At 47.1% G+C, this 25484-nt stretch overlaps 1 protein-coding gene across 1 annotated transcript in view; it reads right to left on the bottom strand.

Annotated features, from left to right (window-relative positions):
- Positions 1-25484, bottom strand: part of LOC147750618 (dihydrolipoyl dehydrogenase, mitochondrial-like) — a 201922-nt gene that overhangs the window by 165496 nt on the left and 10942 nt on the right. Inside the window, exon 2 of the mRNA XM_086967208.1 lies at positions 19256-19334. Within this exon, the coding sequence (XP_086823334.1) occupies positions 19256-19334 (79 nt within the window). The remainder of the gene's footprint in view (positions 1-19255; positions 19335-25484) is intronic.

Here is a 25484-nt window from a genome sequence, read left to right as displayed (position 1 = left end):
TCACCACTGTAAAAGAATGCTTTCTGAAATAGAGTTATTATTCACGCAGGAGTATATTCACAATTATTAAAGAATGGGATTTGCTTCCTTCCGCTGGTGGATTTTTGCATTGTGAAATGTAGGGTGATGAGGGGGAGACCTCAGTAGCCTTGCAAGTTTTTGAAGCACACTTGGGGGTAGGACCCTTTAGCTAGGAAAGAAAGCGTGTGTATTGCAATGAGAGAAACGGCATGCTAGTGCATGAAGTTCAGAGTTGTGCTGGAATCCACAGCACTCTATTTGCAAGACATGTTAGTAAGGCAATGTGCAGAAACCTGTAAAGGTCCATGTTGGATGGGAGCAATGCCTCTATGCTGGGTTTCTTAGTACAAGATTGAAAGAGATAGCGGAGAGCAAAGTGAAAAAAGATTTGACTATGCCAGAAGTATAAATATGATGAATGATTTAATTATTTTCAAGCAGATGTGGCTCTAGAGTGCATGATGGACAACTTGTTATGGAAGGCACAGAATCTAGCAAAAAAAGTAATCCCTATGATTGGCAGTGAATATATTCTAGCGCCTACCAGAAGAGCAGAGGACAATACAAACTGTTACTTAACTAGCACCCTGGTTCTTCTGCATGGGTAGCTTCCCCAGACCCATACACCGATTGTATTTGTCCACCAACAGGGAAGAACTCTGATAATTATTTTAAAAACATTGTGCTGCACTACTTATTTGAAAATACAATCTCCAACTTCGAATGATACGACAATCATAAGTTCAGAGACCTTTGCTCCTGATGTCAAATTCCCTGCCAGAGCCGGTAGAGTTTACTGTTCAGTGACACAGGTGTCACGAGTCCCTCACGAAGATGCTCAAAATGGTTTGGCAAGTCTACACGCAGAGGGTTGAACAGAAATATTCCTTCCCTTCAACGAGCGCTGTCTAGATCAAGACAGAATTTGTGGTAGGTGATCATAGTTAAAGTACGTGTTAAAATCTTTACGCTCCTTCATAGCTGGAAGACCTCACGCACCTGCTGAACGTGAGATGTATGAAGTTAGCATGGATATGTGTACCCGAAGGGATGAACTTCCCTCTCTGGGAGTCCCAGGGTGCACTGCGGTCTCCAGCCCCAGAGCTCCATGTAAGGTTTTGAAGTATTTCTTCACTACTTCTTTAAGTTGGAAGTAAAAAGTAGGTTTAGGAAGTAAACAGTTAATTCTCACTTCTGATGGGATTTTAAGCAGGTGAAAATGTTCAACATATGAATATCTTGGTAACCAGAAATTCACATAATCGAAAAGATACATTTTTAACAATAAAGATACTTGTCTGGTGATGCAGCAACAATAGTGCATTCGTGTGGTATAGCACCGTGGATGCCTGTAGTATGCTGATAACGCCCAAGAGTATCACCATGGCCACCATTGTGCCAAGGATGGGAAATATAATGGCCAGGATAGCTACTTTGTTTGGCTAGAATTTGACCCAGTCATGCTCTTAATATATCAGTAAGGGTTGCCAGTATGCTCAAGAATGCCCAAAATGTACAAAGAACAGCCATTGTTAAGTCATTATCTCTGTTATTCAATGAAGAGGTAGTTGTGCTAGAGGTGAATCCCTTATGATGGGCGCGGCATATACTTTTGGTGGGTTTTAACACCAGGCATACCTTCATAGATCAATACTGTTTTTTTTTTAAGGGAGGGACACAATAACAGATACACACTTGATGCACACAGAAACGCATGCACTTGAAGCTCTTAATTGTCTCAGCTCTGGATCCGGACCCTCTCCCCTCAGCTCCTGGGCTGATCTTGCCTCCAAATAACACATTTCTGACTCTGGCTCCTGCAATCTCACACGTCAGTGAGTGCACACTAGCTACCGTTGTAGTCCTATTGTCACTTTTCTCTGTTTGCCCATTGTTCACACTTGTATTGTGACTGATGGGGCAAGGCCAATCTCCGTGTGACTGTGCTAGATTGAGAGTGGAGACAGAAGGTCTTTGGCAGATGCCGTAGGCTGAGACTGTGTATTTTAATGGAGTCCCTGCCCCTGGTTTGGCTTGCTGCCACTCTAAGGATCTTGAGATGAGCAGTGCAGCCCTCTTTAAAAAGCCCATATCCTCTGAATGAGTCACTGCACTTGTCTTCACCTCTGAGAGCTACTTATTGTGCTCCCGAGCCACAGATCTCTGATGTAGATGCTGCTTATCTACAAATCTCTAAATGACTCCCCTGTAAAAGAGATCCTCCATTTGTGCAATCAACCTTGAGGTTGTCACAATAGAGGGAAGAGCTTCAGAGTACCAAGAAGAAAGCAAACGTTTTTATAGCAGACTTCCAGAAGAGCACTTTTTCACTGCAGTCATGTACTAAGCCTTGTGACTGTTGTTGTGTGGCCCCATCAGTCTCCTCTTCGCTGACCCCTCTGGTACCACATGACGGTCGTGTCAACTACAATGACCCCTGAAGAGCGAATTCCTCTGGTTTTACTTGAACAAGGACACTTGGAAGTCACAATCCTATGCCAGTAGGCTGTGCACCTTCATGCTAACATAACCACTGACTTGGGGGTATTAATGCAACATCTTAAATAATTGTTGAAAAGTGACCCCTTTTTGAGTGGTCACCAGCAGCGGCTCCTCAATTAAGGCGGAGGAGCGTCACCCACTCCTCTCTGAGCAGTGCAGAAAGGGAAAAAAATGATAACACAATGTTATTATTTTTCACTACTAGTCAGAATTTAACCTCATAGATGCTATTAAACATTCCTCCCCAGTGCTGCGCTGTCCATTGGAACTAGTGCTGAATGGACGTCCAATGGTCGTGCGCAGCACTGGGAGGTAGTGCTGCCGTCGGCCAATGCACCGAGGCAGCACTTAAGGGGTTAACTAACAAAAAGTGTCTTACTTCCTTTGCAATATGAGCGGGCGGGGCTGGCTGTCGTGACGAGCAGGGAGGTGGAGTGGTGGGCACCGTAAGTACGCGCAATGGTTTGGACGGCAAGTTATGCCCCATTAGCATTTTTCCACCTGGCTGTGCTGCACAGCTGGGTGGCGAACAGTCCCAGACACTGTCTGGCCACTCAGACCAATCCGACTCTGCTGTCATGCTGTAATACTATTATCAGCATGACAGCAGCGTCCTGATTGGCTTAGAGGAGTCTGGGAGCCTGTGTGCTGCTGGGAGTTAAAAGATGAAGGAGGTGAGGAGGCAGCCAGAAGGTAAATCATTTTTCTGCTTTTCTGCCCGATTTCCCTCCTTCCCTTCAACTTCTGTACCGCAGCAACCGCCCCCCTGGTGGTCACCTCAGTTTCCCACTTTTTTGGTTACTTACCTGCTGGGGTAATCTTGACCTCCAACACTAAAACGCTACTATCCAGTGCTTAGTGTATGTGTTTGGATCCCTGAAACAGGTCTAAATGGACTTAAAACCATATTTGCACATTTAACTTTTAACCAGAGTACATGGTACAGAAATACACCTCTAGCATCGAAAGTTAAATGCCACTTTTGGACGGCACCAACCATTGTGCCATCCATTATAGTGGTGATGAAAACATTCCTTTAGGCCTCCCCTTTGTAGCAAGGCAGCAGCAGCTTGATCCCAGCTACCCTACCCAGAACTATCAAAATAACCCTATGGAAACCTGATTATAAATATTAAATGTGTCACCCCTAAGAGCACCTTGCTGCCCACAAGGTAGGGTGCATAATATTAAACAGTGGAATGTGGGACAACAACAGAAAAGTACCCCAGTGACTAAGCCCAAAACAACATTGTCACTAGTAAAAAATGTAGCTGGCACATAAGAAAAGTCAAAAGATTTACTTTTATATTTAATAAAAATCCTATCTAATGGCAAAGTCAGATTTCCATTAAATATATGAGAAATGTAACTTTTAGAAAGTTAACTTTCCCTAGGCTGACGATGTGCAGACTCATTTGCATCAGCTCTCCAGCAACTGCTCAGTTGGTGTTTGGCCTGAATTAGGTGTGACAACTGCTCCCAGAGCAGAGACAATGCCTGGGAGTGGGGAGGAGTTTTCTTCCACTGACGGGAAGATAAAGTTGTGGTGGCTAAAGGGACTTAATTTACTTCACAAGTACTTTAGGTCATACCTGGAAAGCCCCAGCTTTTGCTTCCCTAGTCAGTCTGCACTGAACCCAGTGTGAGGAAAGCTACCCTCAGAATCAATTCTTAGCGACCACAGAGGCACAGATCATTATGCTGGCCACACCCCTGGGTGGCACACAGGCTCTGCACAAGGGGAGAAGGTTTTCCTTATCTTGGATTTTGGAGGGAGAAGAGCAGCATAGGATTGGTTGCAGTATGGCAAACAGGAACTGCTGAAATAGTGGGTAGGGCTGCCCTCAGTAACTTTACCAGTATTGGTTAGGGAGTAGGCAAGAGCCTCCCCACCCAAAGGCTGGGGAAACCTACAAAGCTGGAATCTCAACCAACCTTGCTCAGAGCTCTTTCTGGACATGCTAAAGAACCATTGAGGACTGGGCCTGCTGTCTGTGCCCTGTGAGGTGCTCTGAAGGACTGGACCTGCCCCCCTTGTACCCAGGACATACACATGGACTCCAAGGGTCAGTTGGCTGGCCTGTGTGGCTACGGGGTCACAAAAAGATTCAAGAGGCCTTTTCCCTACAATTCCCAGGTGACCGGTTGTCAACTGGACTTTGCTAGTGGCCTGTGCCTGGCACACAGAGTTTCTAGGTGCTCTCCTCCTGAGTTACAGGGGGGTTAGAAGTGTACTCCAGAGGTTGCTTGGACTCCAGGACAAAGTTTGGAAAAAAAATTAAAACTTTGCTTCACGGCTCCAGAGCAAACACGACTTCCAATGAAAAATACCCAACCAAAGTGCAACAGCTCTGTACTGAATTTCAAATTCGTCACCTTGAAGGCTATAGCATCTCTTAAAAAATGACAACATCCATTTCAGTTTTGGGACTCTTTCAAGTTCCATAGATGGCTTTAGTGGGACCAAACTGTGGCAGTTATCTGATCAGCAGTTCCACAACAGTAAACACAATTTCACATTTGTGGTGCGGGGAGGCAACTTTTTCTTCAAAAACATTACAGAATCTCTTTCTGGGTTAGGACTTTCAAACTTTTAATTTTATTTTTTTTAACTTTTTATTGCATTTTCACACCAAGCAAAGACCAGTACATACAATATAGAGTCACTGTAAGAAAACCCCCCCCAATACAGACAAGCATTTAACATAGTGCCATTCACCCCATGGCAATGTGGGTCCACGCTACAGAGTAGTCATTATACATTTCCTAGGCAATATTAAGAGAAACAGATTATACCTCAGGTGTGAGCGGACAGCAACAGGGAGCGAGGGATGGAGAGATCTAGAGCGTCATTCCTAAGGGGGAGAGGCCAGAACCTCCGCCAACTGGGCCATCAGCGCCCGCCTGTCTCTCCAGAGTTCCACTATTGGGGAGATGCAGATGTCCCCTCTGTACCTATTCCATTTCCCCCACTTCCGGTCCCATTTTTAGGGGCAACCTCGATCTTTAAATAAGGACTTTTCCACCACCACGGCGGTATCCATGTCCTTTGCAGAGTCAACCATGCGTGGGATCGTAGCCACCCCCCAGTGTCGTGCAATATTCCACTTTGCTATAAGAAGCCCATATAGGCCCATGTCTGTTCAGCCTGTGTGAGGTCGGATGCCCCCCAAATGTTAAGTATGCATATTTGGGGAGACAACTCAAAGGATTTACCTCCTGCCCTCCCAAGCTGGCGGGCGATTTTCGCCCAATAGTCCTGAATATGTGGGCAGTCCCATAAAATGTGAAAAAAGTTACCCTCTTGATTGCAGTGTCGGAGGCAGAGTGGATCGGGCGCATATCTAGCCAGAACAGGAGTTTGGCATCAAAATATGCTCGGTGTAGGATCTTGAGCAGTAGCAGGCGCATGGGGATGGCTATTTCCCGGGGTGAAGCTAAAGCGTCCAGCCACATGTCTTCTTCCAACTCTCCCAAGTCTCTCTACCCATCCCACTCTAAGTTTCAACATCGGGTCGGGTGATTGCTAACCAGCTTCTTGTAGGTGAGCAAGATGGCCTTACGGTCCATGGGTTCCAACAACAGGCGATCCTCCAGAGGGGACGAGTCAGGGAGGGGACTGTCTCTAGGTAAGGCTGAGGACACTGCGCGAGTGATCTGTAAGTACCTGGACGTCTCCAACGGAGCCAATGATACTTAGCTTGAAGCTCCGGGAATGATGCTAGCTTCCCCTTAAACCCAGATATCTCTGACCGTGGAGATTGCAATCAAATCCCACTTGTCGAACTTTGGACAAGCGCTAAGTCGGCCTACGATATCGGGCTCCCACAGGGGGGTTGCCTTCGTCAGGCGCCCGCGCCACCCCAATCGTCTGGTGACTTCATGCCAAATCTCGACCGTACGCGCCGTGGGACCTGTTAAATTAAGTTTGAGGGGGTTGGTGTAAAGTGCCCTGTTGTGCCCTCCCCGTCCCAAGAGCCAGTGATCAGTATGGAAATTAGGCTCGTTGTGAGGTTTAAACACCCAGCAATTGACTACCACCAGCTGAGACGCTTGGTAGTAGAGAAGGAGATCCGGTAAAGCGATGCCTCCATCGGACCAACCCATGATAAGTTTGTTCATAGCGATGCACGGCGTACGGCCCTCCCATAGCAGTCCCCGCAATAGTCAGTCGATCTGGGAAAAATAAGAATCCGGAATCCGAATTGGGGTATTCTGTAGTGCATAGAGAAAGCGTGGGAGTGCTAACATTTTAAAAAGGGACGCGCGCCGGAGAAGAGTGAGAGGGAGAGAGCGCCAGTGAACATCTGATTTAAAATGCAGAAGAGGTCCGAGTAAATTGTGTTAAAAAAAAAGAGATCAGGGTGAGGAGTGACGAAAATACCCAAGTACCGAAAACCCCGAGGTGCCACCGGGATATAAAAGCCCCGGGGACTCACCGGGGAAGAGCCCCACAGCCCACACATCTGGGACTTGGACCAATTTATCTGCTAGCCAGAGTGGATGCCGAAAATTTGAAAAATGTGGAGCACCCGTCACAGCGACCGCGCAGGGGAGGCCAGGTACAAGTGGATATCATCGGCATACAACAAGATGCGGTCCCCATGGCATGCTGTCCACTTAAGCCCCCGATCACCCCTGACCCACACCGCGAGCTGCTCCAAGACAAGGGCAGAAAGCAACTGCGACAAGGGGCAGCCTTGCCTAGTGCCCCGATGAAGTGAAAAAGTGCGGAGCGATGATTATTAACACCGACATGAGCTGTAGGTTGGGTATACAGTAGCCGAATCCAACGAATAAATTTGGGTCCCAGCCGGCCCAGAACGGCGAAAAGAAAATCCCACGCAATGTTGTAGAAAGCCATTGAGGCGTCCAACGATAAGAGAATCGCGCCTTCCTCGATGGTGTGAAGTCTGCCAAGGAACCCATGTACTCGATGCAGGTTCCGGGCCGTATTTCTCCCCGGCATAAACCCGGATGGACCAAATCAGCAATAAAGTGGAGGAGGAGATTCGCGAGAAGTTTGCCCAGAATCTTAGCCTTGGAGGGATATAGGGCGATACGATTTGCACTCCTCAACAGGTTTGTTCGGCTTATGAATGACCACTATAGCGGCAGTGCGGATCTCTGCAGGTAAAACACCTGACTCAAAACTCTCAGTGTATAAATTAAGCAAGTGGGGTGCCGATAGCATTGACATAGGCTTAAATAGCTCGATTGGAAGCCCATTAGGGTCCATATACTAATAACAAGAACAACGGTGAGGGTAAAAGCACTAAAGCACAGAAAATAAACCAAATATCTAAATAAGTTCACAATGAGTATTCCCTTCTTGGTCTACAGTCCGCTCAACACCTCAAATGGATCCACCGTTTGAAGATCCCAAACTGTCAAATGTAACCTCCAATGACTTGAGGGAGCGACTTCCACTTCGTATAAGTATCACAGGGTCAAAGTTGTTGATTCCCGAAGTTTGGGAATCAACAAATTTGACCCTGCGATACTTATACGAAGTGGAAGTCGCTCCCTCAAGTCATTGGAGGTCCCATTAGGGTCCATAGCCTTCCCAGAACGGACATCTTGTATGGCCTTTTGAACCTCCGTGACTGTGATCTCTGCCTCTAAAGTCTCTTTGTCTTGCGGCGAAATGGTAGGGATATCGAGCGTAACCAGAAGATCAGGAGACAGGGAGGTCTGAGAATTGGGAGAACTGGTGTATACCTCTTTGTAATAACTAGCAAATAGGTCAGCTATATGCTGGGGGTAAATGATTAGGGTTCCCTCCGAGTTTGCTATCGCGCGGACCCATCTAGCAGTCTGTTCTCGCCGTTCAAGCCACGCTATGAGCTTACCCGTGCGTTCCCCCTGCTCATAAATCCTGTGTCGGGAGGCTAGCGAATGCGCCGACCGATCCTCAAAAAGAAGCTGTTGGTAGTCCTACCTCTTAATTGCAAGACTGTAGCGTGAGGCGAGGTCAGGATCTCAGGCGACCGATTCCTCCAAACTAGAGACCTCAGCCTCCAGTTCCGATACTCTCCTGGTCCGCTCCGCCTTGTGTCCCACCATGAGCGATAAAACCCTGCCCTTAATGACCGCCCCGAAGGCCCCCCACAGCGTCTCTGCAGAGTCGACTGAGCCGACATTTTCTGCGAAATAATATTCAGCATCTTTGCGGAGAGCATCCCTAATGTGTGGAATTTTCAGCGCCAATGGATTTATGGATATGGAGCAGGGGTGTCCCCCAGTGCGAGAGCCCAGAGTCGTCAGGACGGGGGAGTGATCGGAGATACCGCGGGCCAGGCAACCGGACCTAGTAAAAAGCCGAACATCCTGGGCATGAGTGAATAAATAGTATATCCTGGAGTGACTACCGTGCACTCCGGACTGGAACGTAAAGAGAGTGTAGGATGGGTTGAACCACTGCCAGATATCCACGACCCCCAAAGCATTTGCAAACTCAGACAATTTTGATCCTCTCGAGGAATCCTCCAGGGGAGGAAGGTGGTCTAGAGACCCAGCCATCGTGAGATTGAAGTCCCCTCCAAACACTAACACGCTAAGTGGCAGGTCCAGCACCAGGGTCCCTAAGTCACGTAGTGTCGGGCGCTGTAGTCCGGGGGAAGTGGGGGGGGGGGGGCGTAGACAGAGACGACATTAACAACACGCCCTACCCAGGTGCCCGAAACCGCAGCGTATCTGTCCTGGGGGTCAGTCCAGGAGTTACGGATGATGTAGGGACAGCCCTTCCGAAGTAAAATCCCCCCGCCCTCCCCCCCTTGAGCTTGGGGTAAAGCCAGAGTGGACCACCATTTTGTACCCTATCCTGTTCAGGGCACCACAGGAGTTACCAATCAGGTGCGTCTCCTGCTACAACACCAGGTCAAACTTGTTGCGTTTAGCGTACTGCAACACAATGCCCCTCTTAAGTTTATCGCCCAGCCCGTTAACATTCCAAGTGGACAGATTAAGTGTCAGACCACGTTTCATTACGTCCATCTAGTGGGAGTCAAGTAGTGACGGATAGTCAAGCATAGGAGTGGGCATGACAAGTGAATGGAGTAGGAGAGTGGATAGGTGAACAATATTGTGTACCGGTGTGAGACAAAACAAGAACAGAAACAAACAGCATACCTGAAACAAAAACAATACCAAGGATACAATGGGGTAAAACCAAGCACCCAATTAGTTGTCCTCTGCTTCCGAGACCATTTGAAGGAGAAATGCCTAAACAAAGACAAGACTAAAACACATCCCAAAAAAAAGCCCCCCCCAACCCTCCCCACATCCCCAACGTTTGCTCCCTCAAACCCCCCCCCTGCCTCCCTACTTGGTGGTAACTCAACCTTCTGCCCCCCAAACTAGCAGAGTTCCTATCGCCCACCCTTCCAAGAACTTGCAAAACCGCATGGCCAAACCGAGCACATGTCCCCAAAGAGTCAATATCTGTCCCAATAATGAAGCAGAACAATCAAACATGTTTGCTTCAAAAACATGGTCAAGGGTCAAGCATATGTTGCAAATCCCCACATCTGGTCTGCGGGGGAACTGGTAGGAGTCCTGGTCCGCAAAAACAGGCAGGACAGTCTATCTTCGGCTGAAGAACATCTGTTGCAATATGAGCAGTTAAATCACACCCGATGCTCACCATCCACCCAGAGTCAGTGCACCCCCTAGAGGAAAAGCATACAGACCAGTTATTCGGCACCACCCGCAGCCTCCACCGGCCCGCTCGCGGCAAGCCCCCGCCAGAAGCTCGCGAATCGTTGTCCATCCTCTCACCCCGGGCATGATGGTTACAGCGGCCCGCCGTTCGCCATCCCTCCAGCCAGTCCCAGGTCTCCCCCGGAATGGTGAAGAACCAGGATTTTCCCTCCAACTCCACCCTCAACTTGGCCGGGAACATCATTGCATACTTCACATCCTTGTCGCGGAGCGCCTACTTGACCTCTAGGAAGCTTAGTCTTTGCCGCTGTACCTGGAGGGTGTAGTCCGGAAAAAAGGTTATGCGACTGTTCTGGAACACCACTGGGGGGGGGGGAAGAGCGGGCACATTGCAGGATAACGTCCCGGTCACAAAAGTAAAAGATCTGTGCGAGAAGCGGCCGTGGGGGGGCTTCAGGCCTTGGTCGGCCATCAGGCACCCGCTCCACCGAGAAGAAGTTGGACAGTCAACATGGTTTGAGGTAGTTAGTGATCAAGTCTTCCACGAAGAGGTCAGCGGACGGCCCCTCCGCACGCTCAGGCACACCAATTATACGGACGTTGTTGCGCCTGGAGCGCCCTTCGTAGTCGTCCAGCTGTGCCTCCAGCTTTGCAGCATGCGTTTGTAGGTCCTCCACCTTCCTCTGCAGCTTGGATGCATCTTCAACCAGGGAGGTCGCTTTTACCTCGACGTCCTTGAGTCAGGAGTTCATGGCGCACATATCCTCCCTGATGAGACACTTCGGAGACCGTGTCGATCCGAGACTCCAAGGACGTGCGGACGGACGGTAGTAATGGCGTCAAGGATGTCTTGCAGTGTCAGGCCCGGCTTCTTCCCTCCGGACTCAGGTTTGTCAGAAGCAGTGGACCCCGCTTTAGGGCTCGGGCCAGAACCCTCGTCCCAGGCGAATTTCGTTAGTTTGGCCCGAAGGGCCGGCCGCTCTTGAGCTGCGACCCCCCCGCCATGGTGGAGATAGGACTCTTCTGTCCAACTCCCTTGTGTTGGATACAAAGACCAGGAGGTGGTAGCCAGGAAGGAAGTAGTCGGTATCTGCCCTTAGCACCGGAGGGTCCGTGGGGGACCAGGATGCTACCGCCAATGGCCCAGCACAGCAGCTTTTAAGCACCAGAACGAGTTTCAGGCCAGCGTTAGGCCACCCAGGGTGCGCACCACGGCCGCGGAGCAGCGGGAGCAAAGGAGGAGAAGAAGGGCCCAGTGCAACAGAGAGCCAGACAGTAAATGGGCACTGGTGCGGTGGCAAGGCGGGCAGCTGCGCAAGACTGAAGCACACGTCCACAGGCAGTCACGGGTGTCTCCACTGCCCCTGTAATAAAGCCACAGTCACTTACATGCATTCCAGGCCAATGAAAGTCTGTCAGAAGTCAGTCGCAGCCCGCATTGCACAGGCCGGGAGAACAGACACGGATATGAGCAGCCAATCACCGCCACCACGGCGTCACGAGTCCGTCCCAGCAAAATCTCGGGCACACTGGGCCATGAGGGGTGCAATCCGGAGCCGCGGCGCACATCAACCAGCGCGGGGCAGGGAAGCCACCTCTCCCACTCAATCTCCGGCCACAGCCCCTGCAGTACAGGCCACAATCGGCTCCCCCGCAGCTGGGTAACTGACACCAGTTCTTTCAGCCCCCAGTCCGCCGCAGCGCCATGCCCCCCAGGGCGCCCACACTGCCCTGCGAGGATCGCGTTGATCAGCCGCATACAGGCCGGGTCTTCCGGCCCGCAGCCACGGGGTACCTCACGTTGTTTCTCGGCCCTCACGTTGCACAGAAGGTCTCCGTACCCAGTTCTACTGCCGGCCGGCAAGCCACACGGCAGTTTCCACGGCCCAGCCCGGCCCAATGTCCGAGGACGCGTAGCCGGTGCTCCGTTGCGCCGCTTATGTCGCAACGGGCAACGATTAGTTGTCTTGCCCTTCCGGAGGTAGCTTTCAGCAGTTTTACTGTGATTTGGGGACAGAGAGATGGATATTTAAGGCGGATTTAGAGCTCGGGCGGCGGAGCCGAGCGATCAGGCAGCCATCTTTGTGCTCGGCTTGGCCACGCCCCCTCACTTTCAAACTTTTTTTGACTACCAGACTTTCAGTAGGACCAAGCCACTTGGTGTATCCGTCGAGCGCTCCGCCGTGATCGGCCTTAAATCACGCCTAGGTCCATCCCAGTCTACCGTTTCCAGACTATCACTCGTGCTTTGTACCGATATTTTCATTTAAATATTCATATCACAATTTTCCCTTATTAAATTTTGAGTGTTTTAGTCTTATTTTAATCATAAAATGTTGGTCTTTATTTTGAATTTCATTAGTTGTATGTATATATTTTCTAGATGAAATTCATAAGACGTAATGCATGCCCACGGTGTACTGAATGTTCACATCCACAAGAACCCAAGAAATGTATGAAGGAAAAATATTGACATACTATAACCAGAGTGGCTGGTGAGATCTCAAGTGTGTGCTATGCATAATAGTTGTGAACCCACTTTTCCTATTTTCCAACATTACATAAAACTGCCATGTTTATTTACTTGTGCCATTTTGCATGCCAATGTAATATTAACATGTTTAAGTCCTCTCGCCTCATTTCCGTACTTAGCAAGCAAAGAGAAAAATTTCAATCAAGCTATCTCAGCATCTGAAATCTTCACTGTGCGTTCATCAATATCTTTTTGCACTCTTCTCATGACAAAACCATGCACCTATTAGTACCATCATCTTAAGTTTCTGTTGTGGTCATGGCAATCATCTGTGTGAAGCACAAATCACTAAAGTTGGTTAAATTCGAAGAGGGGTTAGCATTAAATTCTCAATTGCTTGATGAGCTGAAGTTCTGTCTCTCTACACAGTGACAAGATAATTTTTGCTTATTTTTTCATTATATATTTCCTAATAAACAGGTCAGAACTACCATATTCTTTCACACAAAGAAACTGAAAAGGTTGGGGGGAAAAAGTATGCAAGCATATTAGGCCTGGCATCTTTTGGCATGATATCTCCTGTCTTTTTGCTCCTGACCACCTGTTTTCAACCGCGTGCTGCATTTCGTTTTTGATGGGAGTGAGAAAGTGGCTCTATATATACTGGACTAGAAGGAAGTACAGTGTGTATAGAGTCCACCAACCCCAGAGATATAACAGAGGTTAAAGTCAGAACCGACCTTACTATCCAAAGTGGTAGCTTTGTTCGAGCAGTAAGGCAGTACCAGAGGACAGTGTAAAGCAGTTGATAAACACCCTCAGTCAGCAAAAGGTTTCACACACTCAAGGACTGAACTCCCGGCCAATTGTTTTTATATCCAAAGATGTGGTTGTTTTATTTTTAGAACCAACAGTTGTAAAAATATACTTTTCAAGTTACGAGTACTCTCATGTAAATACTTTGCAGAGGAGCCATAAGTTTGTACACAAAATAATCACAGGTTAGCTAATAAGCAATACAGTTCTGAATCGCACTCTAGCATTGAGCTTAATGGGTTTTCATAGGAAAGTACGGTTGATTACTTTATGGATTACTTTGGTAGGTCCAGGACTAGATCTTGGAATCAGTCCGGAGGTCTAAGCTGAAACCAGATTAGCAAAAACGTTTTAGTTACAGTGATGATTTTACCTGAATATAAAGCTGGTTTAAAAGTTCACACTTAGAAACTTTGAGGTGATTCTCACAATGTTATTCAATGGGAGGAAATTCAGGTTACAGGTAAAGTACGATCGCGTTACTTTTGTAACACAGCACTAGTCTCCTAGGGCCAGCACTGGGGGCTTAATTTAAAACAGGTAGGTAATTGCGTTTCAGTATTTCATACGATTTTTAAAGGATATTTGCAGTTTTCAAAAGTAGACACTTAGAAGAAATTTCATAGGAAAAGCAGACAATGGGTTCCTATGGAGAAAATACAGGTTACTAGTAAACCAGCTAGGGATTACTTTTGTAGTTCAGTACTGGGATGAAAGGAACAGTACTGGCTTCTTTCCTGATCACAGGTGAGTATTTTCGAATTCTGACTTTGGCTGGTTTTATAGGAATATTTCCAGTTTTCAAAACTTCACACAGAAAATTTTTCGAGTCAAAAATGGGTCAATGTTATCCAATGGCAGGTAAGTGAATTACCGGTTTTCAGGTGAGTACTTGGTTGGTGAAGTTAGGGTTCTGGGCATAAACTCAGGGGTCCTCCAGGGTCAGGCGAGTACAGTTAGTTCAGTCCCCGCGGCGCAGGGTCGGCCGGGTGCAGAGGTAGGTAGGCCTAATGTTATCCAATGAGGGAAAGGGGGCGTTCGGTTGGCGGCTGCTGGCGAGCATGCCACGCGGCTCTGGGAGCCTGGTCACTTGATCAGGGCAAAGGATAGGGCAAAGAGGTCACAGCCAGCGGCACTCGGGCGGCTGGGTGCAGGGTGCTTTTGAGCCGTCAGGCGCTCAATGTTATCCAATGAGGATCTTGAAAAAGTAACAAAGGCTGTAGGCTCGGGGATGGTGACTCTCCAGGGGCGACCAGCACTTTGAGAGGTAAGTTGGGATGATGGAGCACAGGTAGGTACCCCAAAGCGTGGCACAGGTGGCCGCGGGGTGCCGGGTGCAGGGGTGTCTTTGGGGGTCGGAAAAGCTTACCCTCCGCTGGTCGCGGTTGGGGTGGCCCCTGGTTCTGAGTCTGCAGGCGTCGGCTGGTTCGTCGAGGAGGGTCTTTGGGCACTGGACTTCGGGTATCAGTTGCCGGGGGGACGTCCTCGTGGTCTTGGTTCGGGTTGGCCCGGCCCGGGCTCGGCTGGTCCGCAGCTTCCTGGTGGGTACCAGGTGGGATGTTGCAGCAGAGCCTCTGCTGATGGGAGTCCCAATCGTCGAGAGGGTCAAGGCAGGCAGGTCCTCTGGGTGTCCCATGGTTGCTGTCCGCGGAGGTCGCCAGGTTTAGGCAGGAGCAGGTTCCAGGATCAACAGGCCGGTAGGGCTGGGGCCAAGTCAGTTGTTGTTGTCCGGTTGTTAGCAGCTGCACGGTGGGTCTTCTTGATCTTCTTTCTTCTTTTTGATATCGGGATCAGAGAAAGGAAGGTTCAGGGAGCCCCTAAATACTAAATTTAGGGGCGTTACAGGTAGGGCAAGGGCAGGAACCAATAGGTCCCTGTCCTGGGGTGAGTACACCCCCTAGACTGCTCCTCTCCTGTGGGAGGGGTGCAGGAGCCTAGCTGGGATTGGGCAGGACTCCCCATCTACAAGATGGCCGGAGCCCGGGGTCGTGCTTCACCTTGCCTCCTCCACCTGAGGGGTGGAGTTGGCACCCCCCCCTTCCATATGTAGTTTTTCCCGCCAGAGTGAAAACTGTAAATTGATACTTGTATAGCGCGCTACTCACCCGCAAGGGTCTCAAGGCGCTTGTGCGAATACCGCTGTGGAACCCATCCTGGCTTTCCCAGTGAGGCGTCCACTCCTGGGCACCTCCAAGGTGGAGGCCAGGCATCCTTAGCGTTGTGGGGGCCATTGTGGAGATTAAGCAAGCTATTGCCAGAGTTGCAGAGTGGGACTCCATGATTGGAAAAGGCACTGAGGCGAGAATTATCAGGTCTGTGGAATTTTGAGCCCAAGAACCGCCGAGGCGGGGAATTGAACCCTGGTCCTGGGCTAGACCTCTGCATCAGGGTCTGCCGCTCTAATCATTGAGCCACACTTCTCTGGGGGTAGGACTGGTGGGGAGCTGGTTGCTGGGTACAGCAAATGATCTGGAGAAGCTCTCAGAGGCAGTATGCCTTTGAAGATTCCCCCTGTCCATCCTGGGGGAGGAGACATAGCACCTCGCCCAGGATGTGCTTTGTTGCAGACCCAGGAGAGCGGGGGCTCTCCACCCAGGGGTCCAGCAACATGTCTGCTGTGTGGCAGCCTGTGCAGCCACTCAGCCCAGACGTGGATTGTAGGTTCGGGTTGTTAGAGGGCATCTCTAAGATGCCCTCTTGTGCATTTTACATTAAATCCCACACTGGCATCAGTGTGGGTTTAATGTGCTGAGAAGTTTGGTACCAAACTTGTCAGTCTTCAGTGAAGCCATTATGGTGCTGTGGAGTTCGTGAATGACAACCTCCCAGCACCATATACTCTTAAATGGCAACACTGCACTTACAGCGCCCAGGAATGGCCCTGGGTACTGTAGGGGCACAGCGCTCATGCACCTGGGCCTCACCTTTGGCATAGGACACCCAGCAAGAGGGTTGACTGAAGTATGCCAGGGCAGTGGGTTCTGTGGGCATGCCACACAGGGATGTGTGCCATGTGGACTCTTGCTTTAGTTTTGTACTTAGGCACTCAACCTGCAAAGGCAGTGTGTGGGAGCCATGGTACAGGGCCCCTGAGGGTGGCACAATAAGTGTTGCAGCCCTCGGGGGTCTTCTCTGGTCACCATGCCCTGGGTACCTAGGGTACTATTTATTAGGGGCTGACAGGGTTCAGAGATGCCAATTGGGTATTTTGTTTCAACATAGCTTTTCTTTGTAGGGAAGGAACACAGGCCCTGGGTACCTGATTGGCAGGGACCCAGGGCACACTCAGCCAAAGTACATCAGCAGCTCAGAAAAAAGTGGGGGCATACCAAGGCAAGAAAGATGGCACTTTCTCACACTGGGTTTAGGATTTAGGGCACTTTACCAGTGCTACAGTGCAAGTGCTCCCTGTTTAAAATGTATTGGTGATTGGTTTATCCATGATTGGTATATTTGATTTCCTAATAAGACCCTAGTAAAGTACACAGGTGTGCCCAGGGCCTGTAAATCAAATGCTACTAGTGGGCCTGCAGCACTGACTGCGACACCCGCATGAGTAGCCCTACAACCATCTAAGACCTGCCACTGCAGTGTCAGGCTGTTCAGTTTTGACCTGCCATTTTGACCTGGCAAGGGCACCCACTTACCAAATGCAAATCGTCCCTTTTACTACATTCAAGTCACCCTAAGGTAAGCCCAGGGCAGCCCCATGGGCAGGGTGCAATGTATTTAAGTTAGGACATTTACTGGTGTGTTTTACATGTCCTAATATTGAAATGCTGCCAATTTAATTTTTCACTACTGCAAGGACTAGCTGTCCCATAGGATAACATGAGGATTGCTATGAAATATCTTTTTGTGAAGTTGATTTTTAAATTGAGTGTTTGAAAATGCCACTTTTAGAAAGTGGACTTTTTTTGCTTAACCATTCTGTGCCGCTGCCTGCTGAATACACGTCTGGGGTGGATGACAGTTGGGCTCTTGTACATTCACTCTAGACATTCACACAAAGGTAGCTGAAGTGTGCCTTGCATATCCTGATGGCTCATCACCAGGGAGGTGGGCCTTCCTGAGCTAGAGTCGTGGGAGTAGTTGTCAATGACACCTGAACAGGACTGTGCCTGTCCACACAAAAAGCTGTCTCCACCCCGCTGTAGTGTGTCTGGAGCCAGGTCAGGGAAAGGCAGGGTCTTATGCACTGCAAAGACTTACCTTTGAGGTTTGCCTACTTAAAAAGGCAGAAACTGGATTAAATACTAGAGCTGCGACACCATAACGTCAGAACACTTCTGGACTAAGAGGACCTTCTCCCAGGGGGAAGAGCTGGATGCTGTAGGAGGGACTGCCACTCTGCCTGTTGCTTTGTTGTGCTGGCCTGCTGCTTGCTGCTTCTGTCCTGGGAGGAAAAGTACTGGACTTTGCTTTCTACATCCTACTTACAAAGTTCTCCAAGGGCTTGTGCGTTTTTGCCTACTGTTAAGAAGTCTCAGGGCCATAAAAGACGTCACCTACCAACGCCTGGTCTCTTCTGTGGAGAGCCTTGACTTGCCAAGTTCCTGGGCCCTTCAAAGTGTAATCTGATGATCCAAAGAGACAATCCACACATCAACTCTCAATGCATCGTCGCTGCCTGCCCCAAAGTGTGGTTTCTGATCGCACATCGACCAAGGCTTTCACCACTGGCCCCAGCTCACGGACGCAGCACATCAGAAAATTGTATTCAGCGTGAGTCCAGGGCACCATGTCAACAACATCTATGACAACTGCTCTGATGCAGCACCTGGTTGGCAGCTGTGGAATCGACACAGCTCCTTCCTCTCCTAGCAGTGAGAAACAGACATATCACCTCACCTGGCAACAAGGAACTGACACATGACCTCCCTAGGGTAGTAAGGAACTGGCACATTGCTTTGCTTTTCCAGCGCCTCACCTCCCCCATGCACCATCTTTGATTTTTGACACACCTAAGGTACTCTGTGCTAAAAAGAATGCATCAATTGATTTCTAAAAACTAAACTTGCTTCATCTTTTAAAAGAGATATCTTGACTTGTGTATGTTGGATCTTTGTTGTCTTGGTCTTGTTTTATTCAGATAAATGTTGGCTATTTTTCTAAACTGGTGTGGACTCCTTTTGTAGTGTTTTCACTGTGCTACTGTGTGTATGTACAAATGCTTTACTCATTGCCTTTGAGAGAAGCCTGAATGTTCATGCCAAGCTACCATGGGGTAGCTGTGTGACTTCCTTACCCTGACTAGAGTGTGGGACCCTACAGGGACCCTACTTTGAGTGAAAACTACTGCCTACTGGAGACCCCATTTTTAATATTTAGTGCAATTGTGGGTAAAAAAAAAAAGAATAGAGCTGAATATATGATTAAACCTGATTTTTTTTTAAACTTACTCACTAAAATATGCTTTTGAGTCAAAATCAAAATTGAAAAAAAAAGAGGCAGTTGATATTAAATTAAACAATTTGACATGACTAATGAGAGCCCACATGCATTGATGTGTCCTAGTCTAACTAAGCTGGGAAATGTTTTATGGAAGCTGTGTTTGTAAACCTCAGTGAACGATTGAAAGCACCCCGTTTCATCCTCCGATTTTATAAATGATTTGCTTTATAACGAAGGTTTAGTACTACAATTTTCTCCTCTGCGTAACCATTCTTGTAACGATACTAAATTCATGTGCCTCTGATTTAAAGTTTAATTCATATGTACCATCAAAGAGCAAATGGAATGTTTTAGCCACTTTAGAAAAGCAGGAAGCAATATACTTACACGGCTGATCGGAGTATGTTCTTGATGATGTGGGAGAAAGCCTCTGTAGTCCATGGGAAACACGTGCAAAGTAACTTCTCTAAAGGATAACACAAAAAGTATGTGGAATTATAAATAGTGTTCAATAACCTCTCACATAGCATGTTTTACAGAAACAATTCCATTTCTGTTGCCGCTTTTCGACTCACCTAACTTCATCTGAGCACTGCATTGTCATAGTTATGGCAGGCACCTATCATTTAATACCTAAAATAATTATGTTTCACTTGATTTATCTGTAATCTCCGTTTTTAGGTCTTGCCTACTAGACAGTACAAGCTCTGTCTGTTGCGAGACATACTGTGGGCTTACCAAGAACATACAGGGCCTTAGAGCTCGACATTGCTTGCAATTGATTGGTTTACCCGTCACTCATTTGCCTGATTCTTATTCATGTCCCAACTTGTCAATCTTGTGTTTGTCTCACCCTAAGAGCATAACCTCTTTAGGTTTTGTGCTTGCTTTTCTTTTTTTGGGTTAAGGACTCCAAGGGGGTACTTGTGTTTTCACACTGTCTCCCTAATGTACTTCTGCCCCACTGCACCTCAGATTGCTCTCTGACGTCCATGTGCTTCACATCGCTCCCTCCATGTTGCGCTTATCCCCGTGTACTTCCAACCAATTGCTTTCCGGCCTGCGTGCATCTCTCCTGCACCATGTTCTGTTTCACCTATTTGCTCTCCCAAGCACACTGCTTTGCTATCTCTCTGTGTAGTCTGCTGCCCCAAAACCTGCGACCCCATGTCATTTTAGTAAAATACATCTCTATCCAGTGGCACAACATTTAACTGAGTTTCAGAGGTGAAATAGCAATCTTCTAAAATTCTTTGTGATTGACAGAACACCTTCAACTAAGAGAAGAGGCAACACAGCATTGTCTTTAAGGCGTTCAGAATCAAGATGCATCTTAGAACTTTTTTATTTAGGGCCCCAATGGTCTCACTAAGAGCAAAGAACCGAAGATGCATTTGTGGCAGGTTGCACACAACAGAAATATTTGTAATTTGCAAGTGCTGTTTCCCCTCTGCATCCCTTAAAGAAGCATTGCTATCTTTGTGTATAGATTTTTAAATGGTTTAATTCTTTTTTTCACACAGGGCTAACTGAAGTACGCTGAATCTGAGCTACATCAATCTACTAAGCCAATGACTATTACATTTTTCAATGATCCCCACTTGCGCTTAATGAAAATGATGACCTAGTCCAAAGTACACATATTGATGTTTGGTACTGGTTGAAATGAATTCCCAAGGTGCTTGGGAAATCGAATTTAATGAGAACATTCCACTCTAGTATGGTTTCTGCCATGTATTGTTTTATTTCATTTACAATTGATATTGGGACTATTATGCGGGTCAGACATGTCTGTATCCAACTTGCTGTCTCATAAATAATTTTTTGACCACTATGCAACATAATGCTTGGCAGACTTCAGTGCAAGAATCAACTGATTCTAAATTGTGGGTGATATGCTGCCCATTGGGCTCAATGTGCTATTGAAATAGCATGCAGGTGTTGCCAATAGTGGGTAGGGTTGCTCTCACTCTCCAATCCTGATGCAAAGCCAGGTTGTGTTATGTTCACATACATGCACTGCACAATTATGTTGGGTGGAAGTTATGACAAAAACAGAATATATGATATTTTGAAGGGTTTTATATATGTTGCCCGTTTACAGTACTTAGTATTTTACAGCAATTACTTTTTGTTGACCTTGAGGAAGATCTCACAGTCTGTTATAAAATGACTGCCACAATTCCACACTAGCAGTAGCCATTGTGCTCATTTATTTTCGTTACCCCTTGCCCACTTTTTATGTCAATTAAGGAGGTGTTCGCCGAAACCGGTCAGGTTTGCTGATGCCACACGTTATGAGATTGAGGTAATAAACTTAATTGGAAGAAAACCACGTTGGAGGATGCGTTTTTTTCAAGATTTTGAAGCATTTCTCAATAAATATGTACATTTATTTCACTGACACAAACAAAGGTTAAAGTGACGTTATAGTTAGGTGATTAGATCAGTGAAAAGATAATATGTAAAACAAAAATTCTAGAAAACAAAAAAACAAAAATACACCAGATACAGTTATCTCAAGTAACTATAAATTGCGTCTTAAAGTAACTACAACTTCCGCAACCACCATGCACAGTCTTGTTATCAATGATGTAATTTCAGATCTCATTAGGGATATTATCAATGCAGTCATTAAACATGCCATGAGTGATGTAACGTGATAGTATAAGCAGTGCAAAGATGTGGCATTATCCGTTTTAGAACTCGGGACGCAGTTCTGTAAAAAAACATTAATAAAAAAAATATATAAGGGGCACAGCAGGAATACTCTGCCCTCCTAGGCCTGCTGGAGGAGGTCTAGAGGAAAACCTGCCACAATATTTTTTTTTCTTTTTACTGTAAATTTGCCAAGGATCCACAGTAAAAAAAAAAAAAAATTTTTTTTTTTAATTTTTTTTTTTTTTTAAGGGCGACTCCAACTACCGGGCCCGATATATTTAGGAGAGGTTGGCGTATGCCCGCCTCCCGAGCCATTCTGAGGTGCTGAGGCAACTTCAGAGTTGATGTGTGAGCCCCAGTTCTCCCCGATGCAGTCACAGCAAAAGCAACCCATTGGGCCAAGGGGGAGCCTCAGACTCCCTTGCCTGCCTGCACCCATCCAGAAAGTGGCAGGAGCAGGGTACATTTGCTTGCTCCCACCCAACAGGAGAAACTTTTCTTTGCACCAAAACCCTTCCTGTGGCCATTTTGAGGTTCAAGCACGCAGGAGCATGTCCCCGCCCCCCCAAAAAAAAACAAAAAAAACCCAGTTAATTTGAAATAAGCGGAGTAGGCACTCATTTCACATTCACTGCTCCAACGGTGGACCACCCCATAATGCCCTGTAAGAGCCTTTAAAAAAAATGTTATGCTGGGGGCGCCCCTATAAGTGGCTGGGCACCACTGACAATTTTTCTTTTTAGCTCGTGGACGGCTGTAGGAAGCATAGCAACCAGCGAGGACACCACCTAGACTATGAAAGGCATCCACTCAGGAACCCCCAAGGACCCCTGCCCACCACACATCTTCCACAGAGCCGCCATCGCGCCCGAACTTTGACGCACCATCAACACCACCTTCAAGACAGGCACCGATCCAGACGACTGGCAATGTGCGGAAGTCAGACCACTGCTCAAGAAGCAGTCATCAGACCCCAAAGACGAGAAGAACTACCGACCCATCCCCCTCCTCCCCTACGCGGCACAAGTCACTGAGAAGATAGTCAATGCCCACCTAACTACATTCATTGAGGAAAACTCCATCCTCGACCTCTTCCAATCCTGATTGCGAAGCAATCACAGAACCGAGACCACCTTACTCGCAGCCAAAGACGACATCCGCTCCCTCCTCAACCAGGGACTTACCGCGCCCCTGATCCTACTCGACCTCTCTGCAGCATTCAACACAGTCTCCCACCGCACACTCAACGCCAGACTACACGCCGCCAGCACACCGGGAACTGCCCGTGAATACCACTAACATTAATCATCGAGGGTGAGACTGGTGCTCACCTCATAGCTAAACTATACAAAGTGCGCAATCGCGTGCGGCCAGTGAACGATGATAAAGTCCGCACTGAATGGGAAACTGACCTAAGTCGCGTCACTACAGATGAACAGTGGGCGAAATGCTGCACGGTAACAAGGGAAGTCTCTCTTAACAGTAGGCACAAACTTCTACATTTAAAATTCCTACGCCGCATTTACTGTACTCCCACCAAAGCACACAGATTAGACCCGTCCAAACCACATAATTGCCAGAAATGTGCCGCCCCACACACGGGTTTTGCACATCTCACATGGACCTGTCCCAAATTGCAAACCTACTGGAAGCAAATACACACCACACTGGGAGACATGACTAACATGTCTCTTATCCCCACAGCGGAAGCGGCATTGCTGGGCTACACTGTTAGTTTCCCCCCAATAAATTAGAAGATTTGCGTCCCTTGGACTGCTGCTGGCCAAAAGAGAAATAGCCCATCTGTGGTATGATACTTTATATGACAGTGAACCAAAGTTTATGTATTATTGCTTTGTGGGGGAAATTGGAAAATAAACTTAAAAAAAAAATCTTTAAATGCATAAAGAAACACACTGTCTTAAAAACAACTATTAGCATTAAAATGTACCATATATAAAAGTCTAAACATATTAATATCAGATTTAATGACGAAAGCAATTAAGCAAAATCAGAAAAGTGAATTAAAAATGTAAATTCAAGCTTCAATAATTAATTATTTTCTGTACATAAAACTAGTCTACAGTCTGCCTGTATAAAGTGTTTATACTGTGAAAAATTCTGAAGGAATACAATCAACTGAAACTGCGCCCCCTGAAATATCCGGCATGACAACCCTTCCAGGAAATATCTGTATGCAATGGGCAAAGCGCTTAGCGCAACTATCCAGTCCAGAAAAATTCCACAAATCTGTGCTACTGAAGGCTACAACCATTAAAGCAAGGTTTTTTACAGGACTGGTTAGTCTTCGCTGTGCCTTCGTGACAAAAAAAAAAAAACTTTAATCTCCCCAAGAAAGACACTACTATTTGAAGGGGAGATGCAAGAAGCTAAAACAAAAGACAAACGTAACATTGTTGTTTCCAATGGCAAAGGGCCATGGCTCAGTCCAAGGGAAACTCCAAACAATTAGTGGATTGGCAGGAATTAAAAACATAGGTTTATGAAAGATCATGTTAATGGACTTCTAGAAGTTAAAATTATTTACATCCTGAAGAGGGGGCCTGTCTCTTGACTGCTATATGATATCGCAAAAAGGAATTATAATTGAAATTCAGATAATCTGCCACAGTTACTCGGACATGGCGAAAAGCTGGGAAGGCCAACCTCAAGTCTACAAATTTTTTGGACTCACCTGATCCCCTTTTCTAATCAAACACCATTTTTTGCAATTTATTTTTAAAATGTGTCCCCAGTCCAGATACATATGCAACCTGAAAAGCCAGAGGATATCTCTCCCTTGAGTCTTTTCTATACTAAAGAATGGTGTGGTCCTAAAAAGCAGGCAGTATATTGAAATATTTTTATGTACTTCATTTTCAAACCATTACTCCTATCCATTTTCCATCTGAGTAACCCACACATGTATGAGATGGGTTTTATGCTGCATCCATGCACTCCCCCCAGCATAACTGAACAACGAGGTCCTAACAATGACCGTGTCTTAAACATGCATGCCTTTACAACAAATTTAGTTGTAATGGCATATTTGGCAAAAGCATATACGTGGTTAAGGTTCTGCCCTAGCCCCTTCTCTAAATCCTAAAACGCAGCCTGCCCTGAATCCTTAAACAAGCATTTACAATGCAATGGTCTCGGCATTATTAAAGGTAGAGCTATTGGCATTGCTCATGACATTTTTTTTTTAATCCTAAATAAAAGGCATTGTCATTTACGTTGCCAATAGCTTAATCGTTTGTATATGCGAGACCTATTGCATTAGCACCCACACACACGAGGCAGGAGCAGGAGAGCAAGCACAGCCAGGGGGCAGGAGAGCAAGCACAACCAGGGGGCAGGGGAGCAAGCACAACCAGGGGGCAGGGAAGCACGCACAACCAGGGGGCAGGGGAGCAAGCACAACCAGGTGGCAGGGGAGCAAGCACAACCAGGGGGCAGCGGAGCAAGCCCAAGAAACGCGCAGTAGTAACACTGAGCACGTAGGAGGGTATTTGAGAGAGAAACATATAAAAAGGGAACGTGCACTCTTGTCTAGTTCTTAAAGAAAATAGAAATTCTCCGAAAGTGAGTAGTCGACAAGTTATTCAATCACAAAAAAATTAAAAGAATGATAAAGAGCTCCAGGGAGGTACAAATACAGGACATTCAATCAAAGCCATCACATAAGAAAGATAACGAGAGTGACAAGAAAGTTAACCAAAAGCAAGCAATGAGCTAACTCTAAACCCATTGAGTTTCTGGTATAGTCCACAAAAGTCATTTCGCCATCTGTAGGTGAGAATTAAAATAAACAGACATACAAATAGCAACATGTGAGCAACGAATGCATGTATGAATGAGCCACGCACAGATACTGTATATACATACTGAATGTGCATACAAAATAAGCACCCTGTGAGCACGACATGTGTCTGCAACAACGAACCATAAACAC

The sequence above is a fragment of the Lissotriton vulgaris genome, chromosome 1_1 (genome assembly GCF_964263255.1).
Source record: "Lissotriton vulgaris chromosome 1_1, aLisVul1.2, whole genome shotgun sequence".
Taxonomy (NCBI): domain Eukaryota; kingdom Metazoa; phylum Chordata; class Amphibia; order Caudata; family Salamandridae; genus Lissotriton; species Lissotriton vulgaris.
The sequence above is the reverse complement of the archived record's forward strand: the minus strand, read 5'-3'. Positions and strand labels throughout refer to the sequence as shown.